General features: G+C 54.3%; 3 protein-coding genes and 1 long non-coding RNA gene across 17 annotated transcripts in view; 2 read left to right on the forward strand and 2 right to left on the reverse strand.

Moving 5' to 3' along the window:
- The window catches only part of ACP7 (acid phosphatase 7, tartrate resistant (putative)), a 6898-nt gene extending 587 nt beyond the window's left edge, over nucleotides 1-6311 (reverse strand). The window contains exons 1-13 of one of the 2 annotated variants that reach the window (XM_069078585.1): nucleotides 6094-6311; nucleotides 5254-5429; nucleotides 4928-5128; nucleotides 4436-4618; nucleotides 4204-4327; nucleotides 3894-3956; nucleotides 3664-3778; nucleotides 3263-3370; nucleotides 3084-3141; nucleotides 2791-2858; nucleotides 2090-2161; nucleotides 1831-1968; nucleotides 1-1675 (exon numbers count right to left, since the gene is read on the reverse strand). The exon at nucleotides 1-1675 is cut by the window's left edge and continues 587 nt beyond it. In XM_069078585.1, the coding sequence (XP_068934686.1) occupies nucleotides 1610-1675; nucleotides 1831-1968; nucleotides 2090-2161; nucleotides 2791-2858; nucleotides 3084-3141; nucleotides 3263-3370; nucleotides 3664-3778; nucleotides 3894-3956; nucleotides 4204-4327; nucleotides 4436-4618; nucleotides 4928-5128; nucleotides 5254-5371 (1314 nt within the window). In that variant the 5' untranslated portion in view covers nucleotides 5372-5429; nucleotides 6094-6311 and the 3' untranslated portion in view covers nucleotides 1-1609. Of the gene's footprint in view, nucleotides 1676-1830; nucleotides 1969-2089; nucleotides 2162-2790; nucleotides 2859-3083; nucleotides 3142-3262; nucleotides 3371-3663; nucleotides 3779-3893; nucleotides 3957-4203; nucleotides 4328-4435; nucleotides 4619-4927; nucleotides 5129-5253; nucleotides 5739-6093 lie in introns of those variants that run through there. The other variant, XM_069078586.1, reaches the window with a different exon arrangement.
- Nucleotides 1-14994, forward strand: part of SARS2 (seryl-tRNA synthetase 2, mitochondrial) — a 113713-nt gene that overhangs the window by 80871 nt on the left and 17848 nt on the right. The window lies entirely within an intron of this gene.
- On the forward strand, nucleotides 8506-14990 carry LOC138154132 (uncharacterized). Of its 13 annotated transcripts, none has more exons than XM_069078634.1 (6): nucleotides 8506-9740; nucleotides 10609-10823; nucleotides 10951-11061; nucleotides 11700-11808; nucleotides 13405-13606; nucleotides 14632-14817. In XM_069078634.1, the coding sequence occupies exons 2-6, from the start codon at nucleotides 10628-10630 to the stop codon at nucleotides 14749-14751; spliced, it is 738 nt and encodes a 245-aa protein (XP_068934735.1). In that variant the 5' UTR covers nucleotides 8506-9740; nucleotides 10609-10627; the 3' UTR covers nucleotides 14752-14817. The 13 variants fall into 13 exon arrangements, with proteins under 13 accessions (XP_068934735.1, XP_068934736.1, XP_068934734.1 ...); XM_069078635.1 differs by lacking the exon at nucleotides 8506-9740 and adding an exon at nucleotides 9749-10463; XM_069078633.1 differs by lacking the exon at nucleotides 8506-9740 and having other exon boundaries at nucleotides 10383-10823.
- On the reverse strand, nucleotides 11061-12032 carry LOC138154172 (uncharacterized). The gene is made up of 3 exons (XR_011166561.1): nucleotides 11899-12032; nucleotides 11671-11782; nucleotides 11061-11378 (listed from the first exon to the last, which is right to left on the reverse strand). It is a non-coding gene; the product is annotated as an uncharacterized lncRNA (long non-coding RNA).

Here is a 14994-nt window from a genome sequence, read left to right on the forward strand (position 1 = left end):
GGAAACTGAGGTTCAGGGAAAGGGACTTGAGGGAGGGAAGCAGTTCAGTATGAGAAAGGTCACTGGCTCTAGAATGGGAGGGGCTGGGTTAAAATGCCACCTCTGATGCTTACTGCCTCAGTTTCTCCAACTGTAAAACAAGGGGCCTGGACTAGAAGACCTTTGGGGTGCTGTTTCCTAACAGCTGCAGGTCTTTGATCCAGATGGAGAAATTGAGGGGAGGTTGCTCTAGGAGGCTGGGGGATGAGGATGAGTAAGGGGCTTCACAGCCAGAAGAAACTGCAGAAATCTTACTTGATTCCTGTGTTGTACATATGGGGAAAGCAAGGTCCGGAGAGAAAGAGGAAGGCAACACGAAGGGCTCAGTGGTTAGTCCCTTAGCCATCATTCTGTGCTAAGCCTTCACCAACAGCTTCGGCTGGGGGTGCTTCAGGTATCTGGTAGTCTGAGGAGGGGCTCTAGGGCCAGAAACTCTCTTCCAGGGCTCTTGTGGAGTGTGGTCATCATGGGGAGGGGGCTTTGGTAGTATCATGGCATGTCTGCTGTCACAGCCTCAGCCCAGGGGAGCTCTCTCCGAACTTCCTGCTGGTGTGGCTTCTGACCGCCAGCTCAGTGCAGCACCCTATGCTGGGGATAAAGAGACCTTGCCCTCAGGGGCTCCCATCGAGGATGGATGACATAAAAATGAATTGCTACAGTGGTCAGAAGTCAGCTCTTTTCTTGGTTGAGAGTAGGTACCAAGTCAGGAAGTCCCAGGTTTGAATCTCCCCTTGGATGAGTCCCTGGCTCTGTGACTCTGGGCTAGTGACCTCTGCATGCCCCCAGGCAAGTCCACCAGCCCCCCAGGAAGTACTGGTGCAGCCGCTGATCAGATTTATCTGGTGGGGGGGGGGGTATCCTCACCAGAAATAACCAGTACAAAGGAAATAAAAGTCTTCCTTCCCTCACCAAAAAAATGAAGGGTACAGAATGTTGTCAGGGTTTGGAAGAGGAAAGTGATGCTTCTGGCTGGGGAAGGGAGAGAGTTAGGGAGGGCCCCCTGGCCACAACTTCCACAGTGTTGTTTGGAGGGGAGGGCATTCTCAGCATACATAATGGTGTGTCATGGAGGTAGGAAAATGGAGGCTGGAATGGAGAGAAGCCTGAGGAGATGAGGCTTGAATCAGGTGAGTGAGCAAAATGGCTGAGGAAGGCTGGAGGCTAGAGGTCCCCAAGTTTGAGGTTTGTCCTGTAGGCAGTGAGAACCACAGATCCCCCAGCAGGGGAGGGCTGTGTCCAGAGTCTCAAGGCAAGCTGAGGGCCCAGCTGCCTGATCCTTTGGTGAGATCCTGAAATCCATGACCATGCAGCAGAAAACAGGGGCAAGGTGGGCAGTGAAGCCCCTTGGCCCAACATTGGCTCCATGTGGACACTCCATTCCTGTCTTTATACATCTTAGCTCCCATGCCTCCTCACCCCAGGGCTGGCCTCCTGTGCCCAGGAGCCTGGGACCCTAGGTCCTCTATGCCTCCCAGGGTCCCAGATGCAGAAGAGGATTCTGGCCTCCTCCATAGAGGTCCGGCCTTGCCCACCCCTTGAGCCTGGGACTACACTTTGAACTTTGAGCTTCCTAGATGTAGGTCCTACGGCCTTGCTTGGGTCTGACCAGCCATATATCATCCACAATCTTCCCATCCTGAAAGACAGAAACAATCAGTCACTTGGGAGCTGGTCCCAAGCTTTCCTTTAGTTGTTCTAGGCCAAGACAGGGCCCCCAGAAGTGCTGCCTCTCAGACTTCCCAGCTCCTGGGTAGTCAGCCTCAGCCACAGCCCACTCTCCCTGCTGCTGACCTGATCATCGGACACCTGCTGCACATGGAGGTGGGTGCCATTAAGAATGTGGAGCCGGGTGAAGCCATATTCCTTCACCCTGATGGCACTCCAAGGCCTCGGGAAAGGGTTAAAAGGGGTCAGCAGTTCCTCACAGCCCTGCCCAAGGAAGAAAGAAAGGTTCAGTCCAGCTGGGGGCAGCCCTTTCCTCCCTGGGCACCATGGACAGCAGTTCCCCTCCCCAGCCACCCTGGAAGCCCTTAGCCCAGGCTCTGCTCACAGCAGATCCAGTGATGATGTGGATGGGTCCACGGGGGTTGGTGTAGGGACTCTCTCCGCTTCCATTATAGACCTGGGAGGAAGGTCCAAAAGAGGAGGAAGGTCAGGTGAAGAGACAGGCCACCCCAAAAGCAAGCTATGTTGAACCCAAGTATCCACACAAACTATCAGCAATGGGTTCACCCAGTGGTGTTCTGGTCAGTGTTTAACAACCAGCTCTCCAAAACCCCAGCAATGGGCTCAGCCAGAGGTATGCTGATAAATTTTAACAATCAGCTCTCCAAAACCACTTTTACTTTCAATCTGCATTATTATTAACATTTTTCCATAACTTTCTTAAGTCTAGACAATCAGCAAAATAAAATAAATCAACCCTTGATTTCTAGAGATTGCCAATTTTTGAGGTATAAATACACTGAAAATTTAACCACTGACTCTCACCAGTTCACCCCTGGGTTCACCCCACCTTACCCCTCAAGAGAGCAAGCCTGGTGTGTGTAGGGGGGTCAGCACCCAACCTTGAGTGGAAAGGCTTTGGAGGAGAGGCATCCCCTAATTGTTTGCCAGCTGACTGTAGCAGGAGGCTAGGGGTTAGACTCTGGAGAGGACTGCCCAATTGGAAGATGTGCTTATCAGGGACAGCAAAGCAAGGGGACTCAGGGAGAGTTGAGGATAGAAAGACTGGCCCCCAGCATCCCTCACCTGGTAGTCATAGATAGGCCAGAGGCGCTCGTAGGAATGCTCATGGGCCCACAACTGCAGGTCAACTCCTGTGGGGGGAAGAAGAGTCAACAGGTCCATCTCCAAGGCCAGAGAGGGCAGCTGGGGTGTCCCCTCCCACAGGAAGGGGGAGCCCCCCAGCTAGTGTGCTCTCCTACACCAAAATCACCCCATTATCTGTTTTGGTTTACACTGATTACACAGCCTAGCTAATAGTAGGTATTTAATAATTGCATGATGACTGAGGAAGGGAAGGGTGATGAGGGGATGGCTACCGTATTTATAGAAGAGATCCTCCAGGCCATAGCGTCCGCCAGAAAGGCCTTTTCTGACCTGGAAAAACAGAGAAAAGTGAGGCTTAGTGGGGTTTAGAGCAGAACCCTTGAAGATCACCCAGTGTGTCCCTCCTACCCCAGCTCCTCCCAGTCAGCCTGAGTCTGGCCCGTGGCCCTACTATGCTTTCATGTCGTGTGCAGTCATCCAGGTCAGCATTGGAGCAGTACATGGGACGGTGCCCCATTGTTATAATCCACGGTCTCAAGGCCCGGTTGTCATTGGCTTTCTGGTTGGGAAAAGGGAAGAGCAGCTATGAGGGTGGGGGTGGGGGGTGTCTCTTCCTGAGACAGAGCCCAGCAGGGATTCCACCAACTCAAATATCAAGGGCTTAGTATGTGCCACCCACCAGGGATCCAAGCACACCAAGCCCCTGCCCTCAAGGGGCTTATGGTCTCCTGAGAATGTTGCAAGGAGGGAGTCAGTAGGGAAAAGGATGGTGAGAGATGGCTGGCCCAAAAAACACCAATAACGGGTGTGTAGCCAGCTTCCTAAGCCCTCAGTACACCCTTCCCGGCTCACCTGCAGATCCCTCTCTAGCCAGCGGAATTGTTTCTGAATCAGATGACGCCCATAGTGGAGGTAGAAATAGACTTCGGTGGAGAAGGAGATGATGTGGGCAGGCCCCAGGTCCCAACTGTAGGGAGAGGGAAGGGGAAAGGGGGGAAGTAGAAGGCGTCAGAGATCAGGCCCAGCTCTGTCCTTCAGCCCTCGGGTATAGCCAGGCTCACAGAGGCCTGGCAGGAGCTCACCTGTACCAAAGCCCTTCGGTGTTCCCAGGCATGCTGAAACGTGCTCTGTAATTGGAGAAGTTGCTAGGTTGGGAGAGAGGGAAGGAGGTCTGTGTCAGCTGGGCAGTGAGAGCCAGCGGTGACCCCTGCCCCCCCCTCTAGCTCCTCAGCCCGCCAGCCCACCAGCCCTGGGTGCTACTTTATCCCCATACTGGAGCCCAGCCTGCTAGGCATTTCCTCAGGAGGGAAGAAGTTGAGACTGCAGTGGGAGCAATGAAGGTCAACCCCACACCTCCAGCGGCAGCCCCCACTAGAGCCCAACCCTCCTCACTAGCGTTCCTCATGGTTCCCAGGGCATGTCATGTAGGGGACAGAGGCAGCCACCGGCTCGATCATCCTCATAAAGGTGTCGCCCACCCTGGCGTTGTCCTGGTCCATGTTATAGGCAAAGTCTCCTGGGGGGATGGGGGAAGGAGAGGGGGGAAGCAGTCAGGTCCCAATCCTGCCTGCCTCTCCCGCAGCACTCAGCATCCCAGCCCTGTCCAGCTTCACCCACACCTCACCCACGTGCAGCACCACATCGTACATCCCTTGCTGGGTCTCTCTTCGGAGTCGGGGCAGAGCCTGCGGGTTGTCAGCCCCCATGTCCCCAAAGACAGCCAGGCGGGGGCTCCAGTTGGGCCCAGACTGGAGAGCCCTGAAGCGAAACCTCCGGCTCCAGGCTTGGGTGCTTCCACAGCGGTACACTGAGGGCCAGAGGAGGGAAGAAGAGAGGGGCCTGGGTCCAGGAGCCCTGACCCCACTCACTCCACATTCCTCCCCAACTTGGCCAAGGGTGGGGACCTAGCACCCCAAGGTCATTACACAACGTTAATTACAGCTGAATTGACCCAGGTGGGAGAGGGGAGGCTGGGTGGGTCAGTTTGTCCCCATTTTCTCTAGGGGCTGGTTCTCCTCTCCAGCCTCCTGATCCTAGACAGCCCCTGCAGGAAACCCGTTCCATGCTTTTTAAGGGTTTCTACTTGCTTGGCCCCTAGCCCCTGAAGCTCCCTCACCATACTGGACACCAGGCAGCAACCCCCGGAGAGTAACGCGGTGCATGTAAAGCTTCCGTCTCAGGATGCCACCATCCACAAAGGGTCTGGAGGTGCCTTGAGCCCGCAGGGGCAGAACGCCCCCTGGCTGCAGCCCAAACTGAACCTCAGAGGCCGCTGGTATCCAAGTGGTCCAGGTCACTGTCATGCAACCAGGTTCATCTACAGGGAGAGCAGGGGAAAGGGAAAATCAACTGGGCCCAGGACATGGGAGTTCTGGCTCCCAGGCAGGCAGGCTCTGGCCAGGCAGGAGTCTGACTCCTTGTGGGGGGTTCCTGGGCACTCACCTGGGTAGGACAAATGTATTTGTTCTGGGGCAGCCTTTGGAGACTCCTCAGCCCCTGCATCCCCCAAAAGGAAGAAAAAGAGGAGGTAGTAACATCTCAGCCTGGGACCACCACTCATATTGAGGAAGAAGGGAGCCAGGGGATGTTTCTGGGTAGGATTTGGCAAGGTCTTTGATCTAGGAACAGGAGAAAAGGAAGGCCGGTATCAATGTCAGGGTATCCCCCCTCCATCCCCTCTTCACTTAACTCTGCCTTGACTCCCCACTAGTCACCCTTTGCCCTTGAATCTGAACCCTTCCTAGGACCCACCAATGTCCCCCACTATTCTTAGGTCCTTCCCTAGGCTCCTCCCTTCCATCTCAACTGCCCCCTTCTTCACACTCTTTCCTTAAGCCCTTCTGGTCCCCCTCTCCCATTTCAGGCTCCCTCCCAGCATCCTTCCCCAGCTCCTTCTCCCATCAAAAGCCTCCCCTTCCCTGAGTGCTCCTGGACACTCCCCCCTCCAGCATCCTTCCCTGAGCCCTCCTCCCCCACTTCAGGCTCCTCCCCCCCAGCATCCTTTCCCAGGTCCCTCTCTCATCTCATCTCCCCTTCTGAACATCCTTCCCTGAGCCTTCCTGAGCCCCCTCTCTTGCTTCAGGCTCCTCCCTCCCAGAACTGTTTCAGAGCCTTTCTGGACCCTCTCCCTTCCTGGTAAAGGAAGGTAGTAGAGGAGATGCTTGGGCCAAAGAAGGAGGAGAGGAAGCCATCCAGGAAAGCCCAGAGGTGCTGGGACATGGTGGATGTCTGGCCAGAGGTCCAGGCTAACCCAGCCAGCCCTCACTGTCCACTCTCACTTACCCCACTGGCAGAAGTCAGCGTTGGGGCCCAGACTGCCCCAGGCCTCTTTATGGCAGGTGTTCCACTGGCCTCAGGGTGCAGCTGATGGTACCAGCTGGGCTCTCCTCTTGCCAGGCTTCCAGCCACCCATGAGCCCATCCCAGCACTGGAAGAACTCCAGGTCTGGGGTGATGGGCTCCTCAGACAGCTAAACCCCCAGGTCTCACTGGTCAGGCCGGTTGGGAGAAAGGGGCACGCCCATCCGCCCACCCCTTGGGGGTGGATCCCAGGGAGGGAGGGGACCCTGGTGCCTGGTGCACCCAGGCTGCAGGGGAGGGTGCTTGGGAGGAAAAGAGGCTGCTGGGGGAAGGGTATGTGTGTGGGGGAGGGGGTTAACAGAGCTTCCTGAATTTGCCTTAGGGAGAGATCCAAATCACCACCCTCCCCCTTCCCTCCCAGAAGCCAGAAGAGAACTTGGAGCTAGGGAAGAAAATCCAGGTGTCCCAGGTACCCACACTTCTCTTCCAACAGCCAGAAGCGGGAGTAGGTCAGTGGGCCATTCTAATGTCAAAATGTGCGCTAGACCCACCCAGCCGCAGGTGCCGAAAAAGGCGTTAGTTGGGCACATACAGGCAGCCTTTGTGAACCAGGTATCAGGCCCCAAAGAGACAGGAAGATCCCCCCACCCCCATTACCCCCATCCAGCTCAGAAGGGTCAGCCAGATGGGGTGTTGTTGACTCATCCCTCCCCCCCCCACCCCTCCTTCAATCACTATGTCACTATGTCAGTCATACTTGTAATAACAGAAAATCACTATAACCAAGAGGAAACTCTTAGGCTAGTGATTAGCAAACTCTACCCAAGACCAAGCCTAGGAGAAGCTCAGGCTGGTCACCTTTCAGAGCTGGGCCCCTTCTGTCCCTGGCCGTGCATCCAGGGACCAGCCAACCCCAGAACCACGGCCATGTTTGGAAAGTCCCTGGGAGGAGGGGAGGGGGGGGAACTAATGCCATGATCTGTTCTCCTGATCCAGAGTAATGATTTCATTAGGGTGTGGGAATTCCCAGTGTGGAAACTTCCTGCTTCCTGACACAATCAGCCCCTTGGCACTCTTGAAGAATTGCTTGGGGCACCTAAGTTAGGTGACTTGTCCAGAGTCACACAGCTAGGGTTATTTTTCATGCATTCATCTATCCCTGTGTCAGAGGAAGACCTAGAACCCCATCTTCCTGAACCCAAGACTGACTTTCTAGCCTTCGGTGGTCCGTATAACATTCTTAAAATATTTGCTGTATTTCTGGATAGCCTGTGGTGTCTCTGGGCACGCCCAACTCTAACATGGTATTGGCCTGGAGGGGCCTTTGGCACCATGGCACCACCCTGCCTACAATCCACACCTCGGCAGGGCCCCCTGGCCACACAGGGTGTCCACACCAGCAAGGGTGGGTGGTCATCCACCCCGCCTGCAATCCAAGGGAGCCACGGCAGGGCCCCAGGAGAATCCTCTGTCACCAGGCACTGTAGAGGAAAAAGAGTGAGCACAGAACAGAAAGAACCCTCCCTGGCCCATTTCTCTTGCCCCCTACTATCTCTGTGGTGTCGTCTGTAGCATTACTGTAGTGATGGTCAGTAGTGTGGGTATTATCAGCAGCAGCCGTCACATCCAAGTGTCATCACTGTGGGGCGGGGAGGGGGCCTACCGATTCTGGAGCCAGAGGGTCAGATCCCATTTCTGGCACTTACCTGTGTAAACTCAGGAGAGGCACTTCCCTGTTCTCAACTATAAAATGAGGGGGTGGACCACACTCTATTTGTGACCTTGAGAGCCCATTCCTTTTGGTGTCTGCTGGAGTATTACATAGTTGGGATGGGGTGAGGAGGGGCTGCGGGGGCCGAGAATGCTGGATTCAGAGCCAGAGGACCTAGCAGGAATTCTGGCTCTACCATCTCTACCTCTGTGAGCTTGGGAGAGTCATTTCCCCTAATCTTTCCTCTCCTGTAAGACACCTCTAAGGCCCTTCCGGCTCTGGACCTGTGGTCCTGTGAGACATGGTGGGAAGGAGAGGACAAGCAAGGCTCTCGTCCTGCTACCTTCACCTCCTGTAGATTTAATGACCTAACCCCTTGAAAGTTGAAAAATCACTTAATTAGGCAGGAGCAACCAGTAATATCTGTACTAATTGGTGTTCATTTTCCATAATAAGAGTAGTTTCCTAAAAGGCAGTGTGTGTGCAGATTATTTCTCTCTCCCTCCTCCCTCCTTTCTTCTACCTTCCTCCCTCTCTTTCTCTCCTTTCCCCCTTTTCTCTTTCTCTCCTTCCTCTCTCTCTCTCTCTCTCTCTCTGTCTCTCTCTCTCTCTGTCTCTCTGTCTCTGTCTCTGTCTCTGTCTCTGTCTCTCTCTGTCTCTCTCTCCCACACACACACCCACCCACCCCAGTATATGCTACCGTGTCTGGCACCAAGCTTCTTTCTAAGCATACCCAGCTCCACACTTAGGACCACAGTCCTGGAGCTGGAAGACACCAAAGAGGCTTTCCAGTCTACTTCCCTTCACTTATAGATGAAAAACCTAAAGCCCAGAGGAGGCAAGTGGCTTGCCTTGGGTCACACAGGTCGAAGGTAGGATTTGAACCCAGGATCTGTGACTCCACACCTAGGGCTCTCCCCACTGCCCCACACTACCTCCCACAGTGAAATTATTTTGTCAGCACCAAATGGGAGGACTGACCTATAAATGCTGGTCATTGATTAATGCCGACTATGACTAGAGAAACATGAGTGATGCATTCACACCTTGTCATTAATATAAGCATACTTGTATATGTAAGAACGCAATAGTCTTTGATATAAACGGTATCATGCAATGAATTACATTAATATGGTTGTGCTGCCCCCAAACCTGGTTCAGTGAGAGCCCTCATTGCAGCTCACTGTTACACACTGGGCTGAGCTTTTTCAAGCACTCTGCAGACCCAATCTCATCTCAGGCCAGTTCCCAGGTAGAGACAGATGTTCTCCCCATACTCTGCCCTGGTCTGGCCCCATTTGAAACATGATGTTCCGTCTTTTGGATGGACATTCACTGACAGTTTGGAAGAGGGGCCCAAGGAGGAGGCCTCGAACCAGATCCAGTGAGAGTCAGTGGAGGGAAACGAGGCATTTAGCCTTGAGAAGCTCTAGGAGGGACGCCATGGCCGCTGGCAGACTTGTGGGGGGCTGCCTTGGGGGGGTTAGAAGCAGCCTGATCCTCTGCGGCTGGAGGGAGAAGCAGGTGCTGGCCTGGGAGCCCAAGGGAGGCAGCCTCTGGTGATGAGATGGCTGTCTGTTCATCATTGAAATCAGTCATGCCTTAAACACCCACCTCATGCTGAGTGAGCTGCCTCCTCGGCATGAGCTTCCGGAGGGTAAGGAAGCAGCATGATTGATCTGTCTCGCCCACGATGTCCAGGACAGTGCCGGGCTGAGAACAGTCGACATTTCTGCCATACCTTAGAGCTCTCCTGACATTCTCCTTTGCCAATGTGGCTCTCCCCTTCTCCATATCCCCAGGATTAGTACAGGGCCTCCAACCCAGTAGGTGCTTAATACTCTAGGCCTACAGTCAAGAAGGCCAGACACCAGGACAAGCCCTTTTCTGCCTGCCTCAGTTTCCTCATCTGTAAGATGGTAATAATAATAGCGCCTAGCTCCCACCCTCCCTGATTGTGAGGGTCTCAGCTTGGCGCAGGGCCTAGCACACAGTAGGTTCTATATGTTAGCTCTTATTATCTCTAAATGCTTGCTGACTTGTGTTCCAGGCCCAAGGCTCATCAGCATTCCTATTAGTGTTATTAGTGTGCGTTTTTGAGGTTTTTGAGGAGTGGTTTTGGTGTTAAAAGTTTTTTTGGTATTAAAATCCAGGCCTGGGATGCCTTGGAAGTGGAGACATTGGGGGGGCACAGTCCTGCCTTTGCCTACCCCCAGCCTCCTTCTCCTGTATATTTTCTTCCAGGGCCTGGGCCATCCCCCAAGACCATTGCTGGTACTAGACTCCAGACCTGTATGTCACCAGGGGCTGGTCCAAGAGCATGGTCACAAGGGAGGGGCTGGGACAAGGCAGTCTGAGCAATAAGAACACAGGGACAAGAATGGGGACCGACAAGAGGTGGGGGGACACCCACTGGTATGGGTCTGACTGCACATAGCTTCTAGAGGCAGCATTGGGACACCCTGAGGATTGCAACAGCATTTCCCAAGGGTGGGGAGGCAAATGCCTCAGCAGGGGATGAGACAGGAGTCAGACCTCTCTGGCTATGGGATGCCCAGTCTGGCTAAGGGGATGGGGCCATCTCTGAGGGAGGTCAAGAGGATCCGTTTGTCTCCCACAGGGGGCCATCCTGGGAGCCACAGGTTTGTCAGGCTCTAGGCTTGGGCCAGAGCCAGAGATAGGGAGGGGCCCTGGGTCGAGAGCCAGACCCATCTCTGTCCCTGGCCTCCTGGCCGTCCCAGGAACGAGATGGGGCTGGCTCTCGACCCAAGTCCTCTTCCTCCAAAGTTGTTGCAAATCCTGATCCATGGAGGCTGGCGATGTGATGCTGGGCTGTGCTGCCAGTGGAGGGCCCTGGTGGATGGGCCAGCACTTGGTCACCTTTGCTGGACCCAGGCTGAGGATGCTTGAAGCTACTTACCCCTGCCCTCCTGCTACCAAGCCCTGCTCCTGGGCCCACCTTGGCATCCTGGAGCCACTGGGACCGAACCTGCTCTGGGAGGGTGAGTTCTTCCAGGAGGGAAGTCTAGGGGAGAGGCCCCTGGATGGGGAATTGGGGAGGGGGTTTGCCCTCTTTACCTTTGCAAACCCCTCCCTTCCAATACACATGTGCCTCCATGGTTCCCACAGAAGGTTCCAGAGATGGAAACTGGAAAATGGTGAAGAAAGCTGGAAAGTGGAAGAGAACTGCAGACCTGCACCTGGTGCAAAGGCCCCAGCTTGCTTTATGTCTTCCTTTGGGTGAGTTTCTCATGAGCTCCAACCCAACAGCCATCAGTGGACCTCCCCCACCCAGGGGCTGTGGCCAGAGGTGTTGGATAATCCCCAAACAGAGACCCAGATCAGTGACTGGTGAGTCCCTAGGCAGAGATGGGTCTGAGGGAAGGATATTGGTCAAGACAGCCCTGAGGGAATCTCCCATTCCCTGCAGGTGGGGAGCCAAAGGCTGCCGGTACCAGAGGCTAACAGATGCCCTGTGAGGCCAGATCCTATCCCCAACTAGAATGGCAATCCCGACATCTAGGTGGGCCTTCACAGTGCAGGAGGCAGGAGGCAGTCTGGGGGGAAACCATAAAGTCTGTAGGAGGCAGAGACCAAGGCTCCATCTGTCCATCCTCACCCTTCTACAGGCCTCCCACATCCACACCAACTTCCCAAAGGGTGTTCACTTTGTCTTTTTTGAACATGCTGGCAAAGACACCCTGTTCTGGGCCTGGCACTATGGTGCCCACGTCAGTCTATTTCAGGACCCCTTAAAACTGACTCTCTTAGTTAAAGATTCATCCTACTGAGAGGCAGGGAACTCTGAGGGAGGAGTTGTCAGGGCTCCAGGGGAAAGCCAACACTCACCCTTCCAGCTGTTCCCTCCTTCCCGCCAGAAGGAAATGGTCAGAGGCCTCACATTTACCCAGCGGGAAGGAAAGAGTGGTTCCAATGGTCAGTCATACCTGCCACTGCTTCTCTGTACAGCCAGAAAATTAACCAGGGGTAAGGTGGCATCATGGAGAAAATTAACCAGGGTGGGTCGGGGCAGACTAGTAAATAAGTGGTAAATTATCAAATTAAACACATCCCTACCTCGCTGAACAAAGAACAGAAGGGCCTCCATGGATAGGAAACAATTCCTGTTGGGTTTCTAACTGGATGCACACAATCACAGAAGAGTCCTTCTGTCCCGTCCTTCTAGGCGGCTTCGTGTTTCACATTCTTGTTCGCTCCCTTCTGTACCCAAGCCTTCCTCTGGGAACAAAAGGGCACAATCATCCCCTTCATTTTAATTCACAGACCCAGACAAGCAGGTGGATTTTGTTTATTATGCTTTTTAATTGAGGAGACACAATACAAGCAGTATCCTGATACGCCAGGCTAGTTAGGGAACAGACCAGCTTTTCAGAAGCTGTGTTTTCAGCAGACGAAAGACACACAGAAGTCTCCTTCTGGGGCTCCAGGCTGGAAGCTGGATCCTCCTCCAGATCACAGCCTGGAACCTTCCCAGCCCTCTCCTGCCCTCTCTACACTGCCTTACTTGGGCATCTCTGCAGCTCCCATGGATTTAATGACCATCCCTACGCTGTGAGCTCTCAAGTCTACCTTTTCTGGCCTGACTCTCCACTGATCTCCAATCTTGCATGTCCAAGTGGCTGTCCACTCAGATGGTGTAAACGAAACCTGTCCAAAATGGAACCCAGGCATTCTTTGCCCTCAAACACCGTAGAGGGCAGCAGCAGCCTCCCAGGCCCTCAGGCTCACAACCCAGGAGACCTCCTGGACCCCTCACTATCTCATCCCCCAGTATGCCATCTGCCCTTCCCTCCTCGACACTGCCACCATCTGGTACAGGCCCTTGCTACCTCCTGCCTGGATGATTCCAATAGTCTGTCCCAACAGATCTACCTGCCTCGTCTCTCCCCAGTCCAATGCATCCTCCATTCAGCCCCCCTACTCAATAAACTCCAGTATCTTTCTATGGCCTTCAGGATCAAATACTCTTTGTTTGGCATCCAAAGACCTGCATAACCTAGTCCTACCTTTCTGGCCTCACCTTAATCCCCTCCAGACACTCTCCCATCCAGTGTCCCTGGCCTCCTGGCCGTCCCAGGAAGGAGGCCCTCCATCCCTCAGCTAGGGACAATCTGTTAAGTCCCAGCTAGAATCTTTTTTTTTTTTTTTTGCTTTTTGGAGGGCAATTGGGGTTAAGTGACTTGCCCAAAGTCACACCGCTAGTGTGTCAAGTATGAGGTCCTCCTGACTCCAGGGCCGGTGCTCTATTCACTGCACCACCTAGCGTCCCCTAGAATCCGGGAGCTTTCCCCCACCCCTCTTAATCCCAGTGCCTTCCCTCTGTCAGTTCTTTCCTTTTTTTCCCCTGTGTAAAATCTGCTTTGTGTAGGGATGTTTGTGTGCTCTCTCCCATTAAGCCATAAGCCCCTTGAGGGCAGGGGTGGTCTTTTGCCTCTTTGTATCCTCAGTACTTAGCACAGTGCCCGGCACACAGAAGGCACCTGACTGTAAATTGCCTGGGAAGTGAGTGAGCTCCAATTCAGTTCTCCCTTCATTCCTTATCTAACCTGGTTGTCTTTTCAGGGATGGCCCCATCCTTCCAACCCCTGCCCATGTCTGCAGAGCTGAGCTGCCTTTCTGTGTGAGTGTGAGAACCAGCAGGACTGCAGGAAGGGGGGACCACAGAGGGCACAGTGGGTTGGGTGCAAGAAGATGTAACAACCCAGCAGGATTTATATTTGAACCTGGGACTGACAGGAAGCCGCAGGAGAGGACCGAGGAGGGGGTAGGTGGGAAGACCTCTCTGGCAGTCAGCTGAGTAAGGTTGGAGGGAGTAAGGAGTAAGGTTAGGGGCAGAGGCCTGAACTAGGGCAGTGCCTGGGTAACTGGAGAAGGGAAGGGCTGCGGAAACGAGATTTGGCAACTGGAGGACTGGAAGGTTCTGGGAAGCTGACTACAAGGCATGGTGATGCCAGCAGGAATCAGGAAGTTGGGAAAAGGGGTGAGTTTAAGGGGAAACACAAGCTAATGAAATGTCCTGTGGACAGCAGTCTTTCCAAGCCTGCTCTTCCTGTGTGACTGTCCCACCCCAAACAAAAGCACAGCCCTAAGTAGAGAGCCTGGCCCTGGAGAGGTTCCTGCCACAGCCAGCATCTGACTCAGGTGGTGGGCCAAGGGGGAATTTCCTGGGCTAGACTGATGGGAGTTCTGTTGGTGACTCCCTGGTAGGGAGAGTGGATGGGGCCTTGCCTTTCTGCCCCTTCCACTGGTTGCTCTCACACCCTTTGGGGTAACCCCAGGGTACCTCCATCCCTCAGTAGGGGGCCTCCCCTGCCTAGTCACCTCCATCCCTCAGTAGGGGGCCCCTCCTGCCTAGTCACCTCCATCCCTCAATAGGGGGCCTCTACTACCTACTCACCCCAGGGCACCCCCATCCCTCAGTAGGGTGCCTCCCCTGCCTGGTCACCCCCCAGCCCCACTGGGGGGGCATCCCCAGTCTGTCACTCCTCCATGTTGCTGAGGTCAGGCTAGTCTCTTGGTTATCCTCATCCTCTGGTTCATACCCCACTGGCGACACCTCTGTTCCCCTTCTCCAAAGCCTGCCCCTTCGTCCAAGCCCCTAGCCAAGCCCTCCTTGGCCAAGTGTAGCCCTTCCAGCTCCAGACCCTCTTCTTCCATGCTCAGGTAGTCCTTGAAGCCCAGACCAGACACTCAGGCTTGTGGGGAGCATAGGCTGCCTGTCTTTTTCGACACTTTCCAGGGTCTATATGCCATCAAGGCCCCTCTGACAGAATCTTTTTTCCGTGGTAGGAAGTGGGGCTCCCTCAACTGGGTCTATCACACCCCAAATGGCACAGGGCTCCTGGGAGACCTCGGACTGCTCATCAGACAGGTTTCTTTCTTTGGGACTCACTGTTCTTCACCTGTTAAATAGGGATGACACCTGCCCAGACTATCTTATAGGACCTCGTGTGAGAGCTCTGCGAAGTGGAAGAAGTTGGACACAAGGGGCGGCCAGGTAGCACAGCGAGTAAGAGCACTGGCTCCAGTGTTGGGATGACCTGGATCAAATCCGGGCTCAGATACTCAGCACCACATCCAGAAGTAACTGGCCGTGTAACCTTGAGCAAGTTACTTAACCCCGATTGCTTAAAAAAAAAAAAAAAGAAGTTG

This window comes from Petaurus breviceps, unplaced genomic scaffold (genome assembly GCF_028583685.1).
Source record: "Petaurus breviceps papuanus isolate PSGF00001 unplaced genomic scaffold, PetGlider_PUasm1.0 91041, whole genome shotgun sequence".
NCBI classification, from domain to species: Eukaryota; Metazoa; Chordata; class Mammalia; order Diprotodontia; family Petauridae; genus Petaurus; species Petaurus breviceps.

Excerpts from the sequence above, each read along its gene's own strand:
- LOC138154132 (XM_069078634.1), top strand. The coding sequence starts at position 10,628 with ATGGAGGCTGGCGATGTGATGCTGGGCTGTGCTGCCAGTGGAGGGCCC. Across the intron at positions 11,062-11,699 it reads TGCTTTATGTCTTCCTTTGG|AAGGAAATGGTCAGAGGCCT; the intron begins GTGAGTTTCTCA and ends CCTTCCCGCCAG. Across the intron at positions 13,607-14,631 it reads AGGAGAGGACCGAGGAGGGG|GAAGTGGGGCTCCCTCAACT; the intron begins GTAGGTGGGAAG and ends TTTCCGTGGTAG.